The sequence below is a fragment of the Hippocampus comes genome, unplaced genomic scaffold (genome assembly GCF_001891065.2).
Source record: "Hippocampus comes isolate QL1 unplaced genomic scaffold, H_comes_QL1_v1.1 scaffold397, whole genome shotgun sequence".
Classification (NCBI taxonomy): Eukaryota; Metazoa; Chordata; class Actinopteri; order Syngnathiformes; family Syngnathidae; genus Hippocampus; species Hippocampus comes.
Window position 1 is genome coordinate 687,846 of NW_017804968.1, and position 27,669 is coordinate 715,514.

The 27,669-nt window shown below is 44.0% G+C and overlaps 4 protein-coding genes across 16 annotated transcripts in view; all 4 read left to right on the forward strand.

The window, feature by feature from the left end:
- Positions 1–1,905, forward strand: part of akap12b (A kinase (PRKA) anchor protein 12b) — a 32,132-nt gene extending 30,227 nt beyond the window's left edge. For all 3 annotated transcript variants that reach the window (XM_019889590.1, XM_019889599.1, XM_019889607.1), the window contains one exon: positions 728–1,905. The gene's annotated coding sequence lies outside the window, so the exon portion shown is untranslated. The remainder of the gene's footprint in view (positions 1–727) is intronic.
- A 1,697-nt stretch (positions 1,906–3,602) lies between these two features.
- On the forward strand, positions 3,603–6,255 carry LOC109527736 (ADP-ribosylation factor 6-like). Of its 2 annotated transcripts, none has more exons than XM_019889807.1 (2): positions 3,603–3,743; positions 3,858–6,255. In XM_019889807.1, the coding sequence occupies exon 2, from the start codon at positions 4,273–4,275 to the stop codon at positions 4,798–4,800; it is 528 nt and encodes a 175-aa protein (XP_019745366.1). In that variant the 5' UTR covers positions 3,603–3,743; positions 3,858–4,272; the 3' UTR covers positions 4,801–6,255. The 2 variants fall into 2 exon arrangements, with proteins under 2 accessions (XP_019745366.1, XP_019745375.1); XM_019889816.1 differs by having other exon boundaries at positions 3,934–6,255.
- Positions 6,256–11,462: 5,207 nt separating this feature from the next.
- On the forward strand, positions 11,463–20,984 carry LOC109527714 (E3 ubiquitin-protein ligase pellino homolog 2). Of its 2 annotated transcripts, none has more exons than XM_019889785.1 (7): positions 11,463–11,778; positions 15,505–15,634; positions 15,788–15,889; positions 16,431–16,628; positions 16,714–16,899; positions 17,275–17,480; positions 17,641–20,984. In XM_019889785.1, the coding sequence occupies exons 1-7, from the start codon at positions 11,741–11,743 to the stop codon at positions 18,026–18,028; spliced, it is 1,248 nt and encodes a 415-aa protein (XP_019745344.1). In that variant the 5' UTR covers positions 11,463–11,740; the 3' UTR covers positions 18,029–20,984. The 2 variants fall into 2 exon arrangements, with proteins under 2 accessions (XP_019745344.1, XP_019745336.1); XM_019889777.1 differs by lacking the exon at positions 11,463–11,778 and adding an exon at positions 11,836–12,565.
- Positions 20,985–22,562: 1,578 nt separating this feature from the next.
- Positions 22,563–27,669, forward strand: part of LOC109527666 (brain-enriched guanylate kinase-associated protein) — a 20,655-nt gene continuing 15,548 nt past the window's right edge. For 2 of the 9 annotated variants that reach the window (XM_019889742.1, XM_019889763.1), the window contains exon 1: positions 27,359–27,647. Coding sequence is in view for 4 of the 9 variants with exons in the window: in XM_019889702.1 (XP_019745261.1) it covers positions 25,536–25,820; positions 27,610–27,647 (323 nt within the window). In the remaining 5 variants the exon portion in view is untranslated. Of the gene's footprint in view, positions 22,654–23,017; positions 23,124–25,438; positions 25,821–27,358; positions 27,648–27,669 lie in introns of those variants that run through there. The other 7 variants (XM_019889702.1, XM_019889735.1, XM_019889751.1 and 4 more) reach the window with 7 other exon arrangements.

Genomic DNA, 27,669 nt, shown 5'->3' on the forward strand with positions numbered 1-27,669 from the left:
CTGGTTTTATTAGGTGAGTTGGGGGGGGGGATGTGAGGGGGGGGGGGTCATCTGGACAGATGAAGAAGCTTTTTTGTTCACTGAGTTACCAAAGAACCTTTGATATCAAAGTAGGAATGCTGTTATTGACCCTTTTGTCGGCCGGCGTCTTAAAAGGAAGTGGTGTGTGAGGGGGGGAGATGAACTTGTGCTGAAAGACTGATTATGACCCCCCCCCACCCCTCCTCGCTGCCTCCCCTTCCCTTTTTATCAGCCTTGCTCCACTCCATCGCAGACTCTTTGAGTCTGTACTTTCTTCCATTAAATTGAATACGTACATCTCGCTGAGTAAATTCTAGCTTTGATATGCCGAACAAAGGCCCATTTTTTTGTTTTTTAATTTTTTTAACGAGAGGCCTTTTTTTTAGTTTCCAATGTCTACTGTTATTGTACTGTAGTTTGAAGGCGAGGTGGAGGAGTAGCTGTAAGTGACAATCAGGGATGAACATTTTAGAGCCCCGTTTATGGATTCATGTGTCTCCTAATATATATTTTAATGCTGATTTAAAAAAAAATCTTTTTGTAGCACATCAAGTTTTTGAGAGATTTTAAATTGTTTTAAAGTTTGACCTTTCAAAAGCTTGCACGCTACGTACTTTGCCATTTGTTATAGTTTACTTGCATCTCTGCAACAAAATGAGGGTCAACCAAAAATGTCCCTAACATCTCTTCTTGCTACCCACCCCAGATGAAGGCGCAGCACCGTTGCCCAGGAAACCAGAAGGAGAGCGATACAAGGAAGAAACGGGATGTTTGGTAACGACGACCTATTGACACACTGGGAATAGGCTCCGCCCCTTCCCGCCCTGAGAGAGACTTGAGTCACCGAGCTTCCTGTCCACCACGCATCCACCCCCTCCAACCCCCCTGCATCCAGCCGTGCTCCCCCTTACCCAAACGGGCCCCAGTCTGTCTCCACTGTGAGGCAAGCGAGTGGACGAGTGTTTACCTCTGTCTGTGTTTGTGTTTCTAATGGTGTTAAGGCGTGAGAGAATCTCAAAAAAGTAAACCGATTGTATATTGTATTTATATCGTGAGTATTGTTCCAGTCACCCTTTATTTTTTCATGTTGAGCCCAATTTGTTTTGTTTTTTTCCATCATCACACGTGAAGATTATTTTTAAAAATGCCAGACGCAACAAGTCATTACCAAAGCTAATTGTTGCATAAGGCAAGGAGGGAATGGGTTTCAAGTATTTTGTAGCAGCCATGGTACAAACTGTGATATTGTCAGATAGGTAAAAAAAAAAAACATCAATCTGGAGTAAATCCCTTCATGTTTCTGTAGATACAAAAAACACATGCTTCCTAATTTACTGTGAAAGAACCTTTTACACTTGTTTTCTTTTTGTCATAACACAATAAAATGCTATTATACCAGTCTCACATCATCATGTAGTAGAAAAAAAACCCAAACACGTTTGGGGTTAACTATAGTGCATTAATTTATGAATGCAAGCTACTTTTGACCACCACAGTCTGGAGGTTGCTGAAAACATTTATTGTTCAATACATTTGCTTTAGTTGAATCAATGGCTGACACCAGCAAGCTTTTGGGCAAAATGAGAAAACACATTTATCAAGCCTCTGCCTTTTTTTTGTACATAAATGTTCCCCAAAAAGTCATTTTCGCCCTCTGTCAGCTTTAACTTCACTGTGAGCTTGTTAACACTTGTACAGATGCTGTGTATACACTTGTATGTACTGACAAAGCCTCTTGTTATAACAACATATATGCTTCATTCTTAATGATATTCACAAAAGCATGATTTTAACAGTCTTTTTGTATTTTCCAAGCTGTTAATAGTACGGCTATACAAACGTGTCTATATTTCATTCAATAAAGTTTAGAGGGTGTGGGGAAAATAAGGTGTGCTTTTTGTTTTTATTCATGCTACATAACAAAATATGACCTGAAGTTTATCAAACCAATTTTCCATGTTCAAATTAAAATAGGATTTAAAACAACCACATAGCCTCTGCTAACTAAATGCTAACAATTAGCATATATGAAGCAGTTGGATGTGGGCCTTTCAGGGGTGTGGCTTATCAAGTGACGCCAGGCGCTAAGTCTGAGAGTATGCTTGCACGCACGGGCACACACACACACAGTTAAACAACCTTTGAGCCGAGACACACATTTTTGATCAGAAAAAAAAACCACAGCACAAAATTACTAAAATAATTATCCCATCGCAGTTTGTTCACGCTTTTAATGTCAGGATTTTGATAATGTTCGCATCCAACCAACATAAGTGTTTTTCTACTGTGTTCATGAATGTTTACAGCTACCTATGAATGTATGTGTGATGATAAATAGTGAAATACTGTACTTTGAAAGTAGTGATGGACATTGGGTAATATAAAAGTGCACGTTTGGCGCCATCTTGTGGTTTCATGAAAATGTTTTGAAAGCCTGAGAGAAGCGGAAGTAGTTACGAGAGATTCGTTGCATGTACGTCACTTCCGGTGGCTATTTTTTAAAAAAATCAAGTCAGCTGTACGTTGTTTATTTTTTAAAGTAATATTGGACGATGAATAGAATACACCAACAGGCCACAGTAAATATTTTTACAAAATGTTTTTATTTTTTGACAATTATTATTTTTAATTAAAAATACGCCCAAAATGATTCGGAATAAACTTTTGTTTATTAAATACTGTTCTAAAGTGGAGCAGCACTATAATCAAGAAAAGTTCGGAAATAATCTCAGTAATTAAAAGAAAGTACCAAGATAAATAGAGAAACAAAAATTAAGAGAATGGACTTGAAAATAAGTTTGAATTTAATTTGTAGATGCAGTCAGCGCTTCAGACCTGGCCGTTCTGTTTTTTCAAATAAAGTGACGAAACATTCCCCCGCCCGGCGCCCACACACAACGTTAACGTCACTAACGTACGCAATCGCTTTTGAATGAAAAGGGTAAAGTTAAAAAATAACTAAAAAGTAGGTAGCGCACTTCATCCCGAGAGGGATTTTTTCCGGCCGTAAGATAGACATGAATGACTCAACATGTGACTAAATATGTGTGATCCGTTTTATAAACGTGACCTTTTTGGACACAAATCATATGCTCAAATGGCGCCGACGGAGCCAATCAGGCGGGTTGGAGCGCGCATGCGGAATGGCGTGAGGTGTGTTTGCAAACTCCCGCAAATAAAAAAATTGAAGTGTTCTCATTGAGCATACTGATTTTTAAACAGGTTTAAAAATAGAGGAGTGTAATGAAAACAGGTATAACTTGATCATTTGTAGGGAGAAATATTGCTTCTTAGGGTAACGACTACAACTTTGAAAGAAAATTGGTTTGTAGAAATATGGCTAAAAACCTTGAGCCTGTGAAAATGCAAAGGCACATGAAGTACACAATAAATATCGCTACATGCTCAAGGGCTGTGACTAAATAATCAAAAAGAACAAAAAAATATATATTTGTAACGACCTGACACACTCTTGTGCACGCCTTTTGTGCTTGAAATAGTGAGATATCCGAGCTTTTGACGAGCACTTGAAGGTGGCACAATTGTAAGCTAGTGTGTGAGCGTTATAGAGGAAGTGGCGCCCGATGTGGGTCCGCACCTTTTCCGGTAACACACAGCACCGCGGGGCCGAAGGCGGGGAGCGAGCGAGAGGGTTGAAGTGAAGCGAAAGAGCGGGGGGAGAAACGGCCCGGGGGATCGCGGGGAGGACGTTAGCCGCAAAGGTGAGTCCTTTTCACCCGACTTTGATACGTCGAAAGCGAGGGATCTTTTTCTTTTCAGCTTCAAAGTTGTCCTCCTCCGCCTAACACCCCTCCCTGCTCTTGTGTCACACACAGGCGGGGAAAAGACAGAAGAAAGTCGGATGAATTAATGACATTTTCGGCCCTTGTTCCGCTTCATGTCCCGCTGTAGCAGAACGAGGGGGATTCTGAAGCCGTTTTTCGGAGAATTACCAGCAGCTGCCGCGCTACCGTGGCAGTGAATTTCATCGACAGGCCCCGGGGCAAGTGTAGACAGTCGGCGGCCAAGGAGGAAGTGAGAAGCCCGTGCTTTGGACCGGGCCTGCCTCCGTGGAAGAAGACGTCCATGGAAATGTGGATTCTGAAGGGCACAGGTTAGACTGAAGCATCCTCTCTGTTTCCCTCAAGGGCTATACACCCACCCACTCAGGTCACATCACCACACTGTTGCGTCCGAGCTTTTTTTTTTTTTAAATCACCATTATAAAAGTATTTATGCACGATAAACAAGATGGGGAAAATGCTGTCAAAGATCTTTGGCAACAAGGAGATGAGAATACTGATGCTTGGACTTGACGCGGCGGGCAAGACAACCATCCTGTACAAGCTGAAGCTGGGACAGTCTGTCACCACCATCCCCACGGTGGGCTTCAATGTGGAGACGGTCACCTACAAGAACGTCAAGTTCAATGTGTGGGATGTTGGCGGCCAGGATAAGATCCGTCCACTTTGGCGACACTACTACACTGGCACGCAGGGCCTGATTTTCGTAGTAGACTGCGCTGACCGGGACCGCATCGATGAGGCCCGCCAGGAGCTCCACCGCATCATCAACGACCGGGAGATGCGCGACGCCATCATCTTGATCTTCGCCAACAAGCAAGACCTGACCGACGCCATGAAGCCCCACGAGATCCAGGAGAAGCTGGGCCTGACACGTATCCGGGACCGCAACTGGTACGTGCAGCCCTCGTGCGCCACATCAGGCGACGGACTGTATGAGGGCCTCACCTGGCTTACCTCAAACTACAAATCTTAACCCCGCTCGGAGACGCCGCAGCCTCTCTAGCAATTATATCCTTGTTTTAATTCTCATTTTTGATCACTCTTTATTAGGGTTGCAATGGTGTGGAAGTGTTCAATTAATTTTCATGAGAAGTTAAGCTCAGAAATTTTGGAAATGCAGTGAATCACCAACTCATCGGTTTTTGTTTTGTTTTTGAGTGGAACCTATTAAGTTTATTAGAAATATTGTTTAATGCCATCTGGCAGTGTCTTGGTGCCAGGCAGCAATGTTGAACAGAGGGGAGGAGCTTTGTTGAGTCAAGCCATAGCCTTGTCTAATAGAAAAGTGCTCTGCTGCCGTCTTGTGACAACTGTTGGCATATCCAAACTGGCGTGGGTGGATGTCAATTATTATTTGCAAAATTTTCCGAATGAATGTAAATTTCCATGAATGAACTCGGAATTGAGGGTATCACATTCAATTATTTTGTCACGTGGATATCACTCGTACCTCAAATTTTGACCACAAAGCAAAAATAGAAATACATAATCAGACCAAGCGAGAACTTGAAAAACTAAATGAGTGTGCTTGTAAATCAAGGCACACCTACACTTGCCTGAAATCTGATCAGGACATATTTCCCTAAATTATGTTTCAGTTCCATATAAAGAGCCAAACAATGTTTTAAATAACGTCTTTACAGTGGGCCCACGCATGTTCACATATTCGCAGATTTTTATTTTTATTCGTAGAAACCACTATTCTTTTTCTGTTCCCCCACTTATTTGTTTTTTCAGGGATATATGTTTTTTTTAATTTTTCATGGCACTTATAATGAGCAACCATTATTCACGGCTGTTGAAGTAGCGTGCGCCACTGTATTCCCATTAATTTCCATAGAATGTTTCTACCCCACGACCCTACTCACTATACTCCCCCAAAAAGATTTGTTTTCTTTTTCTTTGCTTTGCTCTTATTTGTAAATTTACCACCGCGACATTCAGGAATCTCGCCACGAGTATTCCGGTTACATATCCAAAGGGTTGTGAGAGTCTTTTGAGGACAGAACATTTGCCTTTATCAACAACATTTTCGAAGAATATTTGATTTTTTTTTTTTCCTTCCCCCCCTGACCTCGACAACAACAAGTGATTGTACACCTTTTGGATGTTGGATATTCACACACTGTGATATGGATCTCTATTTTTTTGCTCATTGTCTCACATCGATCTTTCATGTTTGTAGTTTCAGCTGCCTTAACACACACACACCAAAAAACAAAAAAAAAAAAAGTCAGGGGAGGGCTGTTCTTTGCTGCACTTGTTTAGTTTGACTGACCTTTTCGGACCCTGACAAATGTTTGCCACCTCCATTTTGGTGCTCAGATGACCACATGTTCCTCTTCATCGTCATCACATAACGTTGTTTTATGCCTTTGTTTTGTTTTGCTATGCTGATTTGAAGTAATAAAAAAAAAGACAAACATGATTATATCCACACCAGTGCAGAAGTGTCACCTTTTTCCACAAAGGAAGTGACATCGTGTTCGAGACTCGTGAGTCACTTCCATGCCTCGCGCCGAGAATAAATGATGACAAGTCAGCTTCAACCACTTCGCTTCGGAAGAGGCCACGCACGTCGGATGTGGAAGTGAGCACAGAAGTTGTTTCGAGGCGACATTTGTTGAAAGGCCTTAACGCGTGCGCGGCACGCGGTAGTTGAGGAGCGTGATAAGTTAAATAAAAGCAGTTGCACGCGTTGTAATCAGGAAGTGATAAATTCTCCATGTGGTTTTAATATTTGTTTTATATAAATGGTACGCCTAAAAAAAAAAAATACCATCTAAGAAACCTTTTTTAAACGTGAGGTTCAAATTTTTATAAAAAAAAAAATCCCCAAATAATTTGAAAAATCTACAACTCATTAAAAAAAAATTAAAGTCATGTTTCATATACAATGACTGAAATAAAAACATTGTTAAATAAAAAATATATATATATTTAAATATAAAAATTTATGTTTAATATACAGTGACTATGAAATAAAAACATTGTAAAAAAAATATAATATAAAAAAGTAATAAAAATACATTTGTCATCTTTAAAATTATTTGACAATTTGGAATGTGTTGTCTGATATCCTGATTTTTATTTTTATTTAACAAAAAGATTTTTAAAAATTCAGAACGTATAAAAATTTTTTTTTTCCAAATTGATTGAAGTGTTCATCTGTATTTCTAATATTTAATTTTTAAAAATAGTCGCTGGCAATTTTTTTTTTTTTTTTTTTAAATATCGGTGTCAATGTAATATCTCACAAATTACAAATTGTTAAAACCACTGTGAGCTTCTGCGCTCTTAGCGAAAAAAAAAGAGGCAAGTGTGAATTGTGGCTGCACACTCTTGCAAAACTTGTTGCTCAGTTTCGGCTTCAAGCCTCACAAAGCAGGTGGAAAAACGCAGCTGAGAAAAAAAAAAAAAAAACTCCGTGTCTGTGTATAAAGATCATCAGGTCAGGAATTCCTCTGCCCTGGGAATGCTGGCTCGCTATCTGCCGTGCGTTTGGAAAGGCCGTGTTTGTTCTCTTGAAGTTTGACCTGCCGCTGACTCGCACGAATACCGCAGCTTGCCGGCCCTCCACTTTCCAGCGCTTGCTGGGAATCAATTGTATTGTCACAGTTGTTTGTCGACTCGCCGTCAGCTGCGGAGGCCTTTTAAACGGCACTCACCATGACTCAGTTGAGTGCTGACCTCCTCCAAGGCAGCCCAAGTCTTAATTACAAAGCCTTTTTGCAAAAAAAAAAAAAATAATAATAATAATAATTTGCAGGCAGCACTGTAGCGTAGTGATCATAAGCGTGCATGTTCAAATTTCACTCTGTGGGGAGTTAGCTCTGGTTTGTTTGCGTGATTGAAGACCCCAAATTGTTCATCGGCGTGAATGTGAGTGTGAATGCGTGTTTGTTTGTGACCAATTGGCCGCTGACCAATTTGCTGCTTCTCACCCCATAGATAATGCTAGCATGAGTTTTTGTGCCAGTATTTTTTGGGTGGGTAGTGAAGATAAGCAGTTTGGAAAATGGATGGATTTTTTTTTCACCAATATTTCATGCACCCTGTAATCTGATAAATTGTCCACTGTCCCTGAAAGGGTAAATATTTTTGTGATTAAAAAATATATATTATTACATACTATTGTCATTTTTTTCACTTACTTTTCCTCCTGGTAATTTTCTTGGAGGGGCGCCAATTTCTTCTGTATTTTCCAGCTCATATTTCAGTATTATTAATGGTTCTATTTTTTATTTTTTTTGTATTATTTCAGAAATATTTTTGCATTTCTGTCTCACATATTTGGTTTTTCTTTTAAATTCTTCCAGCGGATATTTTTGGACTGTATTTGTGATCTCAAAAGTTCAAAGCGCTTGAATGACACCGTCTTTCTCTTCCTGCTTTACGGCAGATCTTGGCGAAAGATAACACGACGGAAGTGCATAGTTAAGGCTTCAATAAATGTGTGCGGCCACTATTTTCATACATGCCTTTGCACTTTTTTCTTTTTGATTGGTCTGCTAGCAAGTAGTAAAATGTATGAATAAAATATACACTTAAAAGAGCCGCCGACCCTAAAATGACCACCGGGCCGCACTTTTGGACCTGCCCTCAGACAATACTCTCATTTGCCACTTCCTCTCTTCCGATTGTAATCTTGCTTCAGTTCTTTATTCAGTCGGCCAGACAGGAAACCATCGAGCAAGTGCAGGCAGTTCACTCATTAAATACTTTTTGATGATTAGACCGCCCCCCCTTGTCGTTACTGCTTGGAATGTGAGAATTTCCTGTCGAACCACATTTGGTGAGAGAAACGGGGTCTCAAAATGTGTCCCGTGTTGGGGGACAGAAAATGGACAAGAAAAAGCATTGAGTATGGATGAACGATTTTGGAAAATAATCTTAATTCCAACCCCCCCTGAGGTAAGGGACTGGAAGTGTATCTGCCTCGCTAACTAGCGGCTAACAGCTAGCCAACATCATAGCTAATATGCCTTTGTAAATAGCAGTCACAAAAACGTTTGAAAGTGTTTTGAAACTATTTATGTGCGGCGGCCATACAGATGCCAACTAAAGTGTTTGTTTTCCCCCCAAATTAGCCACGACGAGCCAAAAGTAACACACTGCAACTCATGAGCCATCTGTTGTGTTGCCGCGCACGCGGGTGCCTTTCGTGTCGTTGTGTTTGTTTGTGTGACAGTTCGCCGGTAGTTGGACCAGAAGCCGGACCGTCAAGCGAGCAACCTGACAAATTTCTTTTATTGTCCCAGCTCACGTGATCTCGTCGTAACTTTAACAAGGCCCACGTGGAGTCACATGCCAACTCAAAAAAGGCGTGCGTGTTAGTGAGTAGCTACTACTACAAAGGCATTTTCTCCACTTGATTGCGTCCATGTTGTGCGTGTGGATGCAATTAGTTTCCCCCTGTCGGGAGCCAATAATGACCACAGAGGCCTGTTTCGTTGTGCCCCCGGAGGAATATGCTGAGCCATCATTGGCACTGACACACACACACACATACAAACACAAACCCGATGATATTATTTTGTATGCAAAGAAATGTACTCGTTTTCCACCCAGCATTGCCAATCCCTTTCGGTAGCACGTCAAGAGAAAAACCTTTTCTTTGTTTGCGCTCATCACCACGGCAACCACGACAAAAGACTCAGCGGCAGATGGCCGCGTCACGTTCAAGTTGCCTCGACTCAGTATACATCAAAGACCACCCCCGTCTTTCTGCTTCTGAAAGATATCCGCGCTGTCTAATTGTGAAAAAGTCGCTCCATTTCAGGATTCACTGCAACAGTGGTTGTCAAACTTTTTACACGGATGGTCATGTGTCTGTCACTGTTTTTGTTGTGCGTAGATGTCAACAAAAGTCCACGGGCGATAAGTATCCTTTAGCAACTCCACTTTAACCTCTCTACTGTGACCTCAGCGAGGACAAAAATTCTCCTTTGATGACATAACAATGATGACCAGTCAGAAAAGTTGAGTCACTTTATTGCTCTGCGACGCAGAGCGCTCTCATTGTGAGCAGAAATAATGCAGTTCAGCTGGTGGGAGTTTGGACGCGGCCTTCTTTGCTCTCACTCGGTTTGTGAAACGAGGCACTGGTCCAGCCGCCAAGGGAAAGAGGAGTACTACTAGTGGAGGAGGGTGTGACCTTAATCCCACAGCGAGAATGTAGAGGCGCATCTGGTCCTGCCGGTTTTTTTTTACCCGCCGTCTCTCATGATTTAAAAGCAAACACACGATCACTCGCCCCCGGTGAGCTGACTGACTGCAGTTGATTTTCACTTCGAATTTACGGGTGTGTCCGTCGGTGGGTGGGTTTGCGCTGTGGATTAGTCACTGCGTGGCGTCCCAACCCGTTAAAACGTCATCAGAAAGTCTCCGGAGTCGCTCTTTATTAGACCTGCGTGTCCGTGGTTAGGCCTACATTCTTGTGGGTATTTGCACAGTTAAATGTATATCGCTAAACGAACCCCCGGCAATGTTTAACATGAAATGGACATACATGTACGCCATGTCCTGTCAATATATAAACCAAATAGACTTAAACAAATGTACTATGTACCTACTTATCTTTGGCATGTACATAATAGTGCTAGCGGTTAACATGTCTGCCTCACAGTTACGAGTCCCGGCCCTCCCGAGTGGAGTTTGCGTGTTCTGGAATAAAATAAACAATACCACATTATCTTCATCAGTGTTCTTCGGCTGCCGCCCAAAATTAATGGAATAAAATAAACAATACCACATTATCTTCATCAAATGTACCTCACACAAGCACTGGAAGAACAAAGCTAACTGCGCAAAGACAGCCCTGAGCCGGGATCAAAACCTTGGACCTTAGAACTGCGAGGCAACCCTGCTTTGAGGCAGTATATCCCCGCCTACCCATGTAACTAAAGATGCACAGGAGCAGCTAGCTAGCTAGTGGCTAGCATCAGCGTCTTGATTGAAGTCATGCATGATTGCGGTGCTTTTCCTTCTCAATGAAAATCCACTTGGATTTAGTACTATGGGTCTTGCATCACAGCAACATCACATGGACGTGCACTCAAGTCAGCACACGTTAAACTACGCGACCAGAACATAAAAGAAAAGACGAGATGAAGCATGTCACGCTACCATGTATGGAGTGAATTTCTGACATCCAAATTATGTCCAAAGTGACCCGCTCCCAAGCATTTATACTCATCAAGTGTGGTACATAGTGGAGTCCGATTAGGGATTTCTTTTTCATAATTTAAAGGGGTCGTTATTCTAGAAAGTAGACTCAGTGTTTACATTTTGTTTGGTTGTACTTGCCACTGAGTCTTCTTGGTAACGTTTCCACAGTCTGGGCCCACCACAGCAGCGGTTTCGGCATGGTAGCTATTTGCAGTGTTTGCATGTTTTTAAGACATATAGGATCAGTTTTCAGTTGTGAACAGGGATGCTTTCTGTTTTGAAACGGGAACATTCCAACAAGGTTTGTAAACAACGACCCTGATTAGTGAATGCTGGGAAGACATAGTGTGGTGGCCGGACTCCGACCTTTGCCTGAAGTGGCTCTGGATCTTCAACCGGCCTCAGTGATCAAGTCATAGATGGAAAAAGTTGATGTAAATTTGCACCACTGTTACATCACAGTGGAGCGGAAATGCTGAACGTTTTACTCACAGACACGTGTTCAGAATTGAGTCTAATTAACTGACGTGTAGTGGCCTCTTGTGGTGAACAGCTAACTAGTATGTATGAGTCTGTGCCTGAGACGTTCAACAAACACTCGTTTTGATGAATTGAAGAGAGCATAACCGAGAAAATAAAAATAGCACCAAAAATGGTGACTGCTTTCAACAGTTTTGCAGAGGAATGCATCCCCCCCAAAACCCCTCGTGACTTCCAGACTGGAAGAGAAGGTGTCTTGTCTGATGCATGTTGGTGACCCACATCCTTCCCACGCAACCACGTAAGATTCACGCATTATAAAATTACGTTTGAATGATTTTATTAAGGAGTGACTGATGAAATTCAAGTCTGTTTTTTGCAAGCAAGAAAAAAAAAGTTGGCGAAGAAATGGGTTCATTTTAATCTAAGCGAAGAGCTTCTCATCACGACAACCATTTCTTCTTTGAAAAGGGGGGGTCGTTTATCTACGAATTGTATATTATGAGAAACGCAGAATTATTTAGGGATAAAAGTAAACTAGTTTTCAGAAGTATAATAAATTCACGTGTACGTTGTTCGTTTTCTTTTGCTTTCGTTTTAATCTATAATATAGCGAGATGTGTTCGCCGACTAACCCCGCCGCTAGTGGTATGGCCCACTCCCCGCTGCTAGCGGTTGTTATCTCTGGCTTTGCTAGTGAACAGATTTCGGTACAAGCTAGCGGAACACTTGACTATTATCAAGCCCCGAAAAGATGCTCCTCCGGCGGACCAAAACTGTCCAACACTCGGCAAAAAGTCCGGTGAAACTTTGTCCGACTGTGTCCCAACTCGACTGAAGAGGCAGACCCCACAACGGTCTTCAACGATGCACTTTCGAGGGGGGTGTTAGCATTGTTTAATCGGTCCGTAGTACTCCCTGCCGAGGACGACTCGACTGTCTTTTCCTTCTCATTTTTCCCTTAAAAAAAATTATATTTATCCAATTTTCTGGAGCAAGTCCTCGCTGATGAATTCACCGAAAAAGGACGCAGATGATGATGTGCCCGTTAAAGACTCGATCAAATACGGCGAGCTGGTCATTTTGGGGTAAGTAGTAAAAAAAAAAAAAAAAAAAAACGAGTGGGATGGAGAAACCGCTCCATCATCGTGGCGTCTCAGACACACTAAAACGTACAAATATTTATCTTACGCATGTAATGTGTGCTTTTATTTCATTTTTTTATTGTGCAGCCGACGACGTTTCCGCTAACCGATCGTCGATGTTTGTGTTTTAAAAACTAACTTTAAAGCTCACGGATTGTCTCGTACGAGCGTGGTGCGTTTAGGTGTCGTGGTGAAAAAAAAAACTCAGTGGCCATTTGACACAAAACTGCAGCGGGAGACACTTTTTCATCAATGGTTGTAGGTGTACAGTGGGAGACAGGGACGGAGGGGGCTGAATCCCGATGATGTCATCCTATGCTGGATCTTTTATGGCTCCAAGTAGGGACCGTCTAAAAAATGCATGACCGTGTGCATGCTTTTTATAGTGTCGTCTTTTTATTTATTTTTTTCTGCTGCTGTGTTAAGTTTCAATCCCGATCGGTGCAATGGTGGAGTAGTAGTGGGAGGAGAAAAACCCCTCTTCGTGACTGGTGCGGAATCTGCTGGGAGCTTCAATGCCCCCCACACACACTCTCACACTTGCATCCCTGCCAGTTTTGCGCAGACGTCCCTCTTGGTCCGCACAGTTTCCTGTCTGTGCCAAAGATAACTGACCTAATGGCCTATTGTTTCCCCCTACCCCCTTCCTGCTCGCAGGCTGAACATCTGAATACGGAAGAGTCGTCTTCCACGACATCTATTCCCTCACCATTTAGGCATTTGCAACCAGGAATGACAAAAATGAGCTCAAAATGTTATATGTGTTTCTATTTTCCAGCCCATAACGTACAGAGGCAGACAATTACAGTGCAGCTCAGGCTTTGGATGGCAATGTTTTGGCTTTTCTTGCATTTGCTTTACTGACTTGAGTCAGCATGGCTGTCAAAGTACAGGCAATCTCTCAATTCATTCTCCATCATACCTCTGTTGCATATTTCAAACTGGGTCTGACAGGAACTTTACGAAACTTCACCAAGACTAGATTATGGTTTCGTCCACTTGCACGTATGGGAATGCTTGAGGCAATCCAGAAGATGTTCAGCGGGTAACACAGCGGCTCTCTTTTCCCTTTCAGTCGCATCTCTTATGTGTTTTGACCTTGCATCTGTCAGCCTCGATGATGTCACGCCAACCGTCCGCGTGGTCAATGCCGGTCTTCCACGCAGGCCGCATGAGCCGCCTTGCCAGCACTCGTTAACCGTTAGTTAGCATGGACACCACGCAATCCGTCTTTGCTGTTATAAACATGCTTTGTCTCTTTTACACCTTCTTATCTCACCGTATCCCTCAGTCGTTGAGAGAGTGTTGGAGGTAAAAGCCGACGCAGGGTCCAGAGGGAGTGAATATGTCATGCTGTATGATTTATGATGTTTGCGCATGCAGGACACAAGCCGCCGCTTGCGTCGTACGTCACACACAAGCCCTGTTTCATTTCTGGCCTTATTTTTTATTTTTTATTTTTATCTCCTCCTTCCATCGTCTCCGTCCTGCTCTTTGCTTATTGCATTTATTTATTTATTGTCATTGTTTGTGGTTGTCGCAGCAGAAAGCAAAACTCTAATAATGACTCAGTTGTAAATTTGCTTTGAGTTTGCGTGGGGTCGCGACTGCTTGTTTGTCACCGCTTTTGGTTCACCTGCTTTCACAACGGTATGTCATGCACTTTAAATCTCGCTCGTACGGTGAATAAAAATGATATATAACATATTCATATTTCCATTATTTCCCACGGGAGTAATTGCTTTCAAATGGAGGATTGTCGTCGAGGTTTTAACGCGCTGCTCATTATTAACGGCCTGAAAGCTGCTGCGCTGCCTTCTGCCTGAACTGACGGCGCGGAAAGTGTTTTAATCGGCTTCAGAAAGAAAATAAGGGCAAACTGTGTACGGCTTTTGTGAAGCATTTGGTACAGCGTGAAATCTGCAAGTCCATTTTTCCGTGATGAGGTTTATATCGAATTTGAGCCAAGGGGAGTTTTCAGTCACCAACTGTCAATGCACAACTATAATCACTTCTCACTTCCCGTAATTATCTCATAAATGTCAGGCTGAGTGCAGAAGCTATTGAAAAAAGATTTTCTGTGTGTTTCTGGCGGCACACACAAACTCCCTTTTTGGTCAGTGGACAAAGTTTGACATTTTGGAAAGTCCCATCCAGGGCGAAGGTGCTGATCTTTTGTGGAAACCATGACGTTGATTTCCCGAGCGCTTCTTATCTGTGACACAGGCACTTCCTGCGGCGTTTGTGTCACAAGAACACACACAAAAAAAAAAAAAAACAGCGGCGTCAGACGGTGAATCAACACGAATGGCGACATCCAGGCTTTGCTGACACGCTTTCTTTGTTGCGAACGCTGCCCGTGACGCCCGCCTCGTGTTTTGTCATCTTTGTGCCGCGTTGACTGAGGAGATGAATTCTCATTGAGGGTCGAGCTCAAGTGGAGCTTTTGATTTCGGTTCAAAAGAACTTGCGGGCCGAGCTTTTTTTAGCCACTGCATTTTGATATCTCGTCATCTTTGCAGCATCGGTTTGTACATAGACGAGATTTAATTCACATCCCCGATTTTTTTTCTCTCTCTCTCTGAGCATTTTCCCTTCTTAACTCACTGCTGTGGGGGTCAACTGGATTCCAACCATTTACTGCCACTGACGAATATGTCGGTTGAGTACATTTTTGATCGCGTGGGCGTGGTCGGAGGGTCTTGCGCAGTTTTTTTTTTTTTTTTGTGTCGCTCAATCTTCTCGATAACCGTAATAACGAACGTACGGCATTAGCAGCTTTGCACCACTTGGATTTTGAGATCAGCACAGCATTTGATTCAAAGGTAAATCCTCAATAAATAACCGTTCAAACCATCGTCTTCCTCCTTCGCCATCATCAGGTACAATGGCTCTCTTCCCAGCGGCGACCGCGGGCGCCGAAAGAGCCGCTTCGCCCTGTACCGCCGCGCCAAGGCCAATGGCGTCAAGCCCAGCGCCGTACACATCCTCAACACGCCGCAGGACAGCAAGGTGTGTGTGTGTGTGAACGTGTCCTTCTGGTCACCACCGCAACAAAATGGACTAACCTGTGTTGATGCTAATTATCGCCTCGGTGATGTTAATGAGCCACAGGCTAATAAAGGTCACTTGACTAACTAACGCTTGCCACTCGCTTCGTTACAGGCTGTGCACAGCAGGGGGCAGCACAGCATCTCCTTCACGCTGTCCCGCAACCAGACGGTGGTCGTCGAGTATTGCCACGACAGCAACACCGACATGTTCCAGGTAACGTGTCGATTCACGTCTCGCAATAGGCTGTTCTGGAATGTTGATGTTTGGTTGGGTGTCAAGAATGATGGTTGATGTGTCTTAAACTTTGTGTTTGAGCTGGACGTTTAATCGAGTTTATCAGTTAATTCAGGTTCATTGGAAAACAAAACAAAACATGGAGTTTTTTTTTGAAACTGTCAGCGTTGCTCTGGTAGCAATTTTTTCAACCGTTGTCTCTTTGCAATAATAATAATTATTAGAACCCTTGCATTTGTATAAATTTTGATGCACATATGAACCATATGCCTTAAGTATCTGTGGCTGTTATCGGCAGCCCTTGTGACTACACGATACTTCAAAATAAGGCCGGCATTGGCTCAATAAAATACCTGTTGTCGGTACTCGCCTTTTCCCAATTTCTACAATTATTAATAAGGTTTTTTTTTCCTAATTTCTTTTGCGTCAATGGGAAATAACTTTCAAAAGTTACAAATCTGTTTTGATATCAGTTGCTTTTTTTTTTTTTTTTGTCCCTCGTGTGTTTACTTGACCACAGATTGGACGCTCCACAGAGAGTCCCATTGACTTTGTGGTGACGGACACCTCTGGGGGTGTGAAGGAGGGCGAGGACCCTTCCATAGCCCCCAGCACCATCTCACGTTTTGCCTGCCGCGTGGTGTGTGAGCGCCACCCGCCGTACACGGCGCGCATCTACGCCGCCGGCTTTGACTCCTCCAAAAATATCTTCTTAGGGGTGCGGCAAGTCGTTTTGCACAGGTTTTGTATTCGCTTGCTTAATTAGAGGGATTGTGTAAGTAATCGCGCATGTGCCGCCGCAGGAGAAGGCGACCAAGTGGAAGAACCCAGACGGCCACATGGACGGCCTGACCACCAATGGCGTGCTAGTCATGCACCCCGACGGCTTCCCCGAGGACCCCAAACAGGGTCTGTGGCGGGAGATCTCGGTGTGTGGCGACGTCTACACCCTGCGGGAGACTCGTTCCGGGCCCTGCCGAGGCAAACTGGTGAGTCGTCTATTTCTGGATTGATTTTGTTTTTATGGGAGGTGGAACGGTACGTGTATTTGGATTATACAATCGTTTTGTGGTATGGAAGGGAGGAAGTGGAAGTGTAACGTTCTCATACTATAGCCAATAGAGCGATACTTTCTCTTACAAGTTGAATTTGTTTTAAAGTATAATTTAGGGGTCCCTAGCATGACTCCCCAAAACTCGTTGGAAGCAGCCACATTCTTTTTTTTTGTGCGCCATTTTACATCCTTCCATAAGGAATGCCTTCAACGAGATATAATGTCCGGAAAATGTCAAATGTTCCACATTCATACTTTAGGGGAAAAAAAAAAAAACATTACACCTTTAATGTGTGTTGCCCTTCTCCAGGCGGAAGGCGAGAGCAGTGCGCTGCGCGACGGCTCACTCGTGGACCTGTGTGGCGCCACCCTGCTGTGGCGCACGGGCGAGGGCCTCATGCGCGCTCCCACCCTGCGCCACCTGGAGGCGCTCCGCCAAGAGCTGAATGCGTCGCGGCCGCAGTGTCCCGTGGGTCTCAGCACGCTTGCCTTTCCCAGCCTGCCGCGCAGCCACAGGTATGGCCCGCACACGGCGACAAGCTAATTACCTTCGCCAAGGCGATTATAAAATGACTCAATCGAGGTAGAAGAGCTGTAGGTTGTTGATTATCCATTCAGCCATTTTATGGACGTGGTACGAAAAATGAAAACAAAAAAAAAAAAACGTGGATTTCAGCCTTGAAGAACGTCAGCCCTGGGTCTACCTCACCTGCGGCCACGTCCACGGACGCCACGACTGGGGCCAGAGGTCCGAGGGGGGCGAAGAAGAGCTCTTAGAAGGCGAGGGCTCCACCACGCGGCGGGAATGCCCGTTGTGCCGCAGCGTGGGCCCCTACGTGCCCCTGTGGCTGGGCTGCGAGCCGGCCGTGTACGTGGACGCCGACGCCCCCACGTACGCCTTTGTGCCGTGTGGCCACGTGTGCTCAGAGAGGACAACCAGGTACTGGGCGGACACCCCGCTGCCCCACGGGACGCACGCCTTCAGACCCGTGTGCCCCTTCTGCTCTGCCGCCCTCAGCACCCCCGGGTGGACGCGGCTCATCTTCCAGGGTCCCATCGACTAGCCGCGACACAAAGCTCCCTTCCTTCCTTTTTTTTTAACCGTATGCAGCTCCTTCCCTTATTTCTCGTACTGGATTTGGTGATGGATTGAGGATCTGGACTTTAGGCAACTCAACGTGACAGAATGATCGATGCGCTCACTCATTACCTCGGAAGTCTCCGCACCTCGAGTCTGCTGGTTTTCATCCCGCACAAGCTGGACCGTCTCGTAAAGAAAAAAAAAAACGTTTTAATAAGTCATGTTTTTTTTTTTTGTAGCACTGTAGCAGGGCAACGAGACCCCCGTGCTCACATGATGCTTTGTAGCGCGTCACCTTTTGTGGAATGAAGGCCAGCAGACATTTAAGAGCATACTTGTGGGGGGCCTTGGCCCCGACAATGGAGGTGATGTGGACGGACGTTTTTACTCTATTTTGAACGGAACACTCACACGAAGGTAAAGTCACAATATTCTGCACCAAAATTCTTTATATTTATTCATACTGGTCCGCCATTTTATGATGCAATTCACATGTTGAAGAATATCCTGCACATTCACATTCCTTAGTTTCCCAACATTTCTCATTCATTGTTCAGCATTTTAGTTTAGTGTCAGCACTGCGGTGTTCACATTTCTTTTCTACAGGAATAGCGTTTTCTATTCTTTCGATTGAAAAATGTGTGCCATTCACAATCTCAAACCACATATGTCAAGACCGTCGTAAAACGGGGGCCCTCTGCACAGTATGCGCCCGGACCAGATCTCAAGCCCATCATCAAGCAGATCGAGTATAAACAAGGGCTTGGACTCCCAACAAACTCGGTAAGATCCACTTTACACACACACATACACACCAAACTCCCTGAAGCAATAACACCACTCGTTCTTGTATAAGCTAAGATCTCACGCTAGGTTTTAGCCAAGCGCTAGACTAGCTGCGGTCGCCTCCCCCCCCTTTATGATATGTTTTGTCTGGGCAGACTCTTCTCATATCCATGTCCCTCATTGAAAAATCTGAAAACAATACAAATATATTCTTACATCCTGATTAATACCCAACACACTTCTGGTTTCTTCACCACTGCTAACAGGGTTCCTTTTTCAAGTATGTGACCGTGTCGGTGTATCCAAAGCTTAACCTAAAAAAAAAAAAAAAAACAATCTTTTCTTTTTTTCCTCCCCCTCTCTACTACATTGTGGGCGTCTGCGTGTGTCAAAGAAAAGTTATTTTGTTAGGAAATATGGTCTAGTGTTTGGGTAAAAACAGATATATCCATATATATATATATAAATACATATATTATTTTTGTATTGGATTCAGTTGTTCAACTTGGTGGAAGAGCAGCGTATGGTCTGGGATGTGTTAGACGTAGCAGAGCCCATGAGTGTGAAAATGTGTCAACACTGTGTCTCTCGCTCAGACAAAAAAAAAAGATACATAGATTGACACAGTGCTGCCGTTGCTCGGACATTGAATGTAGCCGACCATACAGGCTATGTGTGTATTAGCCTCCCTGGTGCTCTTATTGAATGGTCTATATTGTGATACTATTTTTGTAAGTGAATATGACAGTGTAGCCCCCCCTCCCTCCCCCCAGCTTGAATATAATAACTATGTATGGAAGAGTGGATACACTCGTGTGTGTGTGTGTGTGTGTGTGTGTGTGTGTGTGTGTGTGTGTGTGTGTGTGTGTGTGTGTGTCACTTGCATGTACACACGTGCACACACAGTATGTACGCTGCACTTCAAAATACGTTCCCGTCTCCGCCGCCTTTTGAAATCACGCTGGGTGTTTGACGACTTAAGATGTCTTCCGAGTCTTCTTCGGCTGTTCAATGTGCAAAAATAGAAGAGAAGAAAAAAAAAAATCCTCATACTTGACCAATGTTTGGAAGTGAGAGTCACACACTTTGTACTGTAACGCTAAGAATATTTGCCGCCAACTCTGCTGCAGCATTAGAGAAATTCAGCCCACGTTTGTTTCTCTGTTTTGATTGTGTCACTCATGCGTTTTCCAGCTTGTTGCTCACTCACAAAGCCAGCACAGCGTCGTTGCCGACATATGAACCACGGAACAAAATCTTGAGTTCGAATTCCATTCAACATTTTGAAAATGCTTGATGCAAACAAAAAAAAAAAGTGGTACCATGGTTTGGTTGAGAATATTTACAATTGAAATTACTTCTATTTGGAAATGGCTGACTTTCTGTTCAATTTCGAGCTAAAATACGCGAACACGTTTTCGTGCGCGTTCTTACAGTGGAAAAGTGCACCAAATTCACTCGCAGCATCAGTCGCAAAATTTGTCCAATATTTGAGGCCAATTTTTTTTTCCAGAATTTTGGATCAGACTCCTAATTTTGACCATCGAGGTACCATTGCGTGTTCCACAATTTGAGCTTGGTTTATAATTTTATTTTATTTTTTAATGGTTATTGTCACTCAGGATTTAGTGTGGCACGCAGTGATTTCACTACACAACACTTCAAACGTGAGAGCATTTATCTGCTACTGTAGACAGTATCCAGCTATTTACGGGTTTTAATAAAAGAATCGAACTTTGCGCGAACCTGCCAAAAAATAAAACGTCGTATACAGTGTTGGCATGTGGATGGAAGAACTGTTGGAGCACCTGTTTTTTAGTTTTAGATTCCTATTTTCATTTACTTTTAAGCGTTCATTATCGATTTCAGTCCTTTAGTTTTCACATGTAGCTTCTACTAGATGCAGAAACAGTATTTACTTTTAATTGTTTAGCACTTCTTTAGCAACTTGATGTGTCATTTGACCTTCATTTCAAGACTCCCACATGTATGAAACCGTGAACCCACCTCACTTTTTTATTATGCATTTTTGAAGATCTACAAACCATGTACAGCTCCTTTTTTATTATTATTATTTTACAATCGTATTCCTCTGTAACCGAATGGTGCACAGACAATCGCTCTACACATGTCAATAAACTGTTGAAAAGTGCCACTTGGCTTTCGTGTGTGACTTTTGTGTGGCCCCACGTATGTGCATGCGTAAAATATAGCTCCTTGCCAGCAGATGGCGCTCTTTCGCCAATCATCTTTGTGGATATGGCCCTGCGTTGCTTCAATTTGCATCACAATATGGAGCTTTTTTTTTTGGACCACCTGGCTAACGTGTTTGGAACATTTTTTTTTTTGTTTTTGTTTGCTTGTTTGAAAATAGGGCAAGCGCGGCGATCAACTGGTTGACACGTCCGCCTCACAGTGTTGGTTTTGATTCCGGCTCCGACCTTCCTGTGTGGAGTTTCTCCCCTTGCCTGCCAAAAAACATAAATACTTTGACCGTGTCAAGCTATTTTATGTTTGCCTAAAAAAATGTGAGCTGTCAAACATAACCTAATTGTTCACTTCGGTGTAATTGTAGATTATTATTCCATGACTTGAATTGATGGACTCCCCCCGCCCCCCTCTTAGGTGGCACCTGGACGTTAACACGTATTATCCCCTTACCCACAATTCCTTGTGAAATGGCGCCAAGATAACCCGGAAGTGAGTAGGCTCCTGACGAACGCACCACGAGGATGACTAACTCTCAAAGACGCCCAGACTATCTTACTGGGCCGTTTTAAACACGTATTATACACGTAAGTGTCATGTGAATTTGTTTCTTTAGTTGTTTGCGTGTTGAAGGTGGAATTTCGGAGAGGAAAGATTAGAATCAGTCCCGTACATTTGTTTTACAGTTCTGCCTGTGTGAGGACATGTGAAGAGAATTTGTAATGAAGCTCGAGGCACGAAGACTGTAATAGATAGACCATGTTCGTTACTCTTTCACTGACGACAGATGTTTTTTTCATGTTAGCACTTCGAACCACTTTGTTGCTTTTATTTACTTGACCACAGTGCTCAATTTGTGTGTGCAGGAGGAATGGAACCTGTTGGGGGAAGAGCGGCCTCCTCTTCCCCGCGCGTTCGTTGAATTTCGGACGAGGAGAATGTTGGTTCTTCAAATAAAGGCTAGAGTCGATGAACAGTTCCTTCGAAGCTTTTAATAACAGAATATTCCAAGCACCCGCGAATTACAGACAATGGCTGCGCGTCACGAGTGCGAAGCAGGAAGAGATTCACATCATTTTTATACCATCAGAAGGGTGGTACCGAGACACAAAGTGTGATATCATAACTTTAGTTTCTCCTAAACCGATTCTCAGCTTGTATCAACTGGCGCATTCCAATGTTTGTGCGTCTTCAGCAGGGAGTATTCCAATTCTAGGTGATGATTGGTACAAGGACGCAAAGCTACACTGCGGGCATGGGAAAGTTCTACGGCATGACGAAATATGAGCAGAATACAGCCTTCAAACCGCAAGAGGGTGCCAGCTTCACACTTTGGTGAACAGGCAGTAGAGGAGAGAGAATAATTAAAGTGCCAACAGAAAACATTACGTTTTAGGTGTAGTTTGCACTCTTTTAAACAGTCTTTTACGATTGTATTAAAGGTGGCAAAATAACACTACTCTGCACATACAAAAAAACGTTCTAAAGTAACTTGCTTACATCTTGACTCTTTTTGCAACCTAATGAAAGCTGATATGTCAAGATGAGGATTTTTCCAAAGTTTCATTTGAATTTTCCTCGAGCCCCGTCTTTGGCAGCGTGCATCACAGAGAGGTGAGACCAAATGGCTGTTGCCATGGATATGCTGTGCTGCTACCACAAAATCTGTGTAGGCTTGTTGAACATGTAATTAATAACAAAGGCTTCTCAGCCATGATAGCATGGAGCTCAGGATCTGAAACCCCATCTTCCTGCTCCTATAAATAGCACACAGCGTGAGCGAATAACAAGGAAAAAGATGCCTCTGGCTACTCAAACTCTACTGTCACATTTATCTCTTTGACAAGTTATTTGCTCTAAATATATTTTCCTGCACCATAAACTGCAAATTGTCTCTGGTTATTAGTTTAAAAGCATTTTTTTTTTCCCAGCAACATGCAACGGTCAGAATGCTAACTGTCACTTTCCTCCAATACAGGCCGATCATTGGAAATGGTTCATTTTGCTTTGAACCCATGAAGCCGCACGGAGATTTGACTTTCGCTAAGCATCAGTATGACTACGATCAACACCTTCAAATAAGTGTAAGTGCTAGTCAGTGTGCCAGAAGCTACTGTTGTGTTGTGACTCGCTCAGTTGACAGAAAACAATGGTGTGTTTAATGACATGTATTGAGGTCATCCGATCACCCACTCCCTTCCTAATTATGCCTCAGTTGCAACTTCCATATAGAAACATCGCTGGTGGATTGCCCTAAAATTAATGGGCGGCAGACCGTATATTCTCATATGTGCTCGTGATTATGGATTTGCGTTAAGATTCCTCTACTGCAAACCTAATGTGCCGTCATTGACGCACAGGATGTTTAAAGCTGCATTTACACTGCTGGTCCATGTGGCAAATTCTCATTATTTTCCCGAGTATTTTTACCATTAAACTAGACTTAGATCCAATGACAGTTCATTGAAACAGCCACGTGTTTTTGCTATTCATGGCAAGGCTCGGAGCATATTCCCTGAAAATAGTAGCGATTTACTGTCCCGTATCTCCATGTCTGCAGTTTTAGTCGGAATCTATTTCTGCATCATTACCTTGGGGCTGCCGTGGACTTACGTTCTCTGTTCTGGGCGACGGTTATAAATTGTCTGCCGCCCCGCTACTGCTTCTGAAATTGAAAAGAGATTATTAAAGACGTTTATCATAGGAGTGGCTTAAACCCGTCTGAAAATGGTTGGCGCGAAGGAGAGAGACGCTAAAAGAAAAAGCAGCCTTGGGGAAATAACATGTTTGTATGTTGAGGGATGTGGTGCTCCTTCCTTGCTACCAGACGGGGTAGTCCCATAGGTCTCCTGCCTGCTGTGTTGCACCTGCAGCCAGTTGGCACAGCAGGACACTCGGTCATAACTATCATATCGGAGTCACATTAATGACACCCCTGGGGACGGCGCCAGTCTGGTTCGGGTGGTGTACTGCGTTATGTCTGTCCAATCAAAGACGCTTTGACTACAAAAGACGTAATTGGTGGTTCAATGTTTCAGATGTCTCGAATAGTATTAAATGTTCAAAAGTGGTTCACCACATCCATGGATGGCAGCCAACTCCATGACCACTTCCAGCCCAAAAATCCCTGACAGTGTTTTTTTTTCCTCCAAAATATATAAATGTTTAAAAAGAAAACTAACTACACTATGGAACTTTTCCGAAGCGTATCATGCTGGGTTCCAAGTATTGGGTAAAAAAACATCACTGGAATACAGACAATATGGAGAGTAATTTATGTGCATGCATCACTGTTGAAAGTGGTGCTGAACCAGCCTCTGTGTGCTCACTGTTAAGTGCTCAGTCGAATCAATGGTCAGTCACTGACCTGGAAAATGCTGAAAAGCTTTGCTTGCTCTATCGATAGGCATTCTAATTAAGAATAGCGCCCGCAGTGCGAGCGGTGTTTAACTTAGCAAAAGTAGTGTCGGGAAATTCAGTCAGAAAATCTCATTCTCGTTGATCTCCAATGATATGATGGTGTTTGTAGCCAAACACGAAATTAGGCGTGATGGCTTTGTCAGATTGACATAATGAGACCATTTTTGGTTCACCGCATTAAATTTTAAGTCACGGATGGCCTTGTCTGACATGGGCAGAGTGTTAGCCTGGCACTGAAGGAGTCCATCTGTTCAGCCCCCCGAGTGCAAAGTATTGAATCTCTTTTAGGTCAGGCTTGCACACTAATGAGAATGAATCGGGGTAGAACTCTCCAAAATGGCTGTTGTTCACTGGACCGCATTTCATCTGCCGGTCGCGCCAATCAAGAGAACGGCGCACGCAGACAGAAGGCAAAGCAAAGGGACTTGACTCGAAGCATGTTCAATGCTCCTCTGATTCTTGGGCCTCCTCTGCTGAATTTTCAACAGTGACCACGTCTGGTTAGAGGAGCTCATTGGTCTTTCCTCAAAGATGTCCTCTTCCAGTCCGGCCTCCAGTTGTATTATCCCAAGTAGCATCCATCCAGGGATGCAGCAGTTGACTGCAGGGGCGGCCCAACTAGCTGGAGCTCAGGAGTCACTTTGCACCGTCACAGCACAATCAAGAAGCAAAGCCATGCAGCTTTTCAAACGTCGCTGCAAGAAAAAAGGTGGCCAGCCAATCTAGCCGGGGGGGGGTGGGGGGTTATTGTTTCAGAGCACATCCCATGCGGCGCGGGGAGGGGGCGGGAAACAACTGCATCGAATGCCATGCATGACAACATCAGGCAGCGCATCAGGGGAGGAGGGGCTGGTGTCAGACCCAAGCTAGCACGAAAAGAGATCAAGAGGGTCCGCTAGGGGGGCGAAGGTTGAAGACAAATTGAAGTTTTTTTTCAGTTCTTGGACGAAGTTACATCCAATGTGCTTGGTCCAAACAGTTTTGCAGGCATCTGGGAAACCAGCTCATCTCTCCAGCTTCATCTGAAGGTCCACATCAAGGCGAGCACCAAAAGGAGCCCGAGGCTGCCGCGCTCAATGGCCCAGCAGCAGAACTTCTCACTGGAGGATCCGCTCCAGGTGGACCAGTCTCCAAAAATGTATCTGGAGACAGACATTGACGTGGTGAGAAGGGATGACCATGCAGACGATGCGGCGATCAACCCTGACACTCTTCCACCGTTACTGATCGATGAACAAAATGTAATTCCGCCCCCTCCGAATTTCTGCCAAGGATTTGAAATGAAACGTTTCCTGGAATTTAATCACAACTCCCCCAGATACCCCTGCAGATCCATCTCTCTGCCTAGAGGCATCAACATGGTGAGTCCCAGTTGTTTTTTTTTTTTTTTGCTCCTGGAGCGCCTAGTCATTCGCGTCATTAGTATTTACATCCATATTTATTTCTTTTTTTTTAATATGACGTCTCGTCAATGTAGCCGCCGATCAGGTTGTTCCAAGCCTACTCGTCAGCAGCCCACCCATCCGGTCTCCTCTTGTCTTGTCATTAATTAGAGAAATGCAACCAGTGGTTTTCCCAAGACACGTGTTGCAGGAAGACCGGATTAAAGGCTCAATTAAACATGACTTGCTTCCAAAGTGAATGCGTTTGATGTCTCGGCATGATGTTCACCTCAGAGGTGGAGGAGAATCAAAGCACACGACTGTGTATTTCGGTAAATAAACCAGCACAGCATGGTGTTATTTTACACCCCCGCCCACCCCTTTGAAAATAGTTGAGCATATCATACAAGGGGCAACAAAGAATTTCAACAGGTCATATCAAGAACTCTCCATCCAGGAAGGTTCACAGGAATGAGCAATGTCGCCATGTAATATTAAAAGAGAAGCTCTCACGTTGCTTTTAATTTATTGTCTGATTAAAATTCAGCCTTTGCCGTCACCTTAGCAACTGCTTGGGAAAAAAAAAAAGGTGGGCGGTATGGGGGCTGTGGAGCCAGCATGCGAGCCTGTTGGTGTTCATCGCAGTGTTGCTTGCTTGCAGCAAACTTTCATCTCCTCACCCTTGTACTTGGCGAGCGAGTGCACATGTAGCAAACGTGCCTCATGGTTGCGCGCAACCTCTGACATGTACTCTGATGGAGAGATGGCGACATAGAAAGAGATCATGTGAGGCGTGCTGAATCCAAATTTTGTGGGCTCTCGCTGGGTTTATCATTCTTCAAATAACCAAATCCCTTTTGGAGACTTAAACATGGCCGAAAAATTCGCCAATTCTCGCATGCGTATCCTGATGAAAATGTTTTTCTCTGTGATGTAGTATTCCCCCCATCGAACTATTTAATGCTGCGGTCTTAACTAATTTCAACTTGTAAGCATGCAAAGGTGCAGATAAGACAAGGAAGGGGAAGCAAACAGAAAGGTCACAGCGATACGGCTCAAAGTCATCTCTCAAATTGATGTGCCAGCGAGGCCGAATCTCACATTACCCGCTCAAAGAAATGAGAAATTATTTTGACCCGAGCAAGATGTGAGATGTGTCTAAAAATGTATAATCCGATTATGAAATATGACATCCTGCGCCTTGTCTACAGACGAGGAAAGGCCGGGATGTGTGTTGGGAAAAAGTGCCAACAAGATGTGTTGGAATGATACCGTCTCCAGATTCAACAGATGGAACCACCTGTGCCTCTTTGGTCTTTTTCACGTCTCTCCCTTCCCGCGCCGCATCGCGTCCTTTCTGCTTTCCCCGCACATCAATGAGGGAGCTGAGGTTGCCTCCGCTTTCTCTCGCTTGCAATATACTGTATCTGCAGTCTGGCTGCAATGGATGTTTCCACTCTTTAACCCCCCACCCCCCCACTCCCTCCATCCCTCCCCCCTCCTCTCCCCTTCCCCTCCGTCTCCTCTATGCCTCTCACTCTCTTCTCTCATGCCGTTCGTCGAGCTGATGCCATCGTTCACACCTCACGCGCAGGCTGCAGTGAACCCCTTCTTCTCCCCCCCGGAGAAGTAATGAATGAGGGCGCATGAGGGGTGAAGGAGTGTTGGGAGGGAGATGAACACAAACAGAAGCATGACAAACGAATATGGTACGTTGCTCCCGGACCCCCGCCGCTGACAGCGTTAACATACTCTTGTTTCCTTTTAGGTGTGTGACGATGGCGTGAACCACGTAGACACCATCAGGTAGGCATCCGCTCCCCCCCCC

Coding starts and splice junctions, on each gene's coding strand:
- LOC109527714 (XM_019889777.1), top strand. CDS start 12,486: ATGAATTCACCGAAAAAGGACGCAGATGATGATGTGCCCGTTAAAGAC. Junction 15,635..15,787: donor ACACGCCGCAGGACAGCAAG/GTGTGTGTGTGT, acceptor GCTTCGTTACAG/GCTGTGCACAGCAGGGGGCA. Junction 15,890..16,430: donor GCAACACCGACATGTTCCAG/GTAACGTGTCGA, acceptor ACTTGACCACAG/ATTGGACGCTCCACAGAGAG.
- LOC109527736 (XM_019889807.1), top strand. CDS start 4,273: ATGGGGAAAATGCTGTCAAAGATCTTTGGCAACAAGGAGATGAGAATA.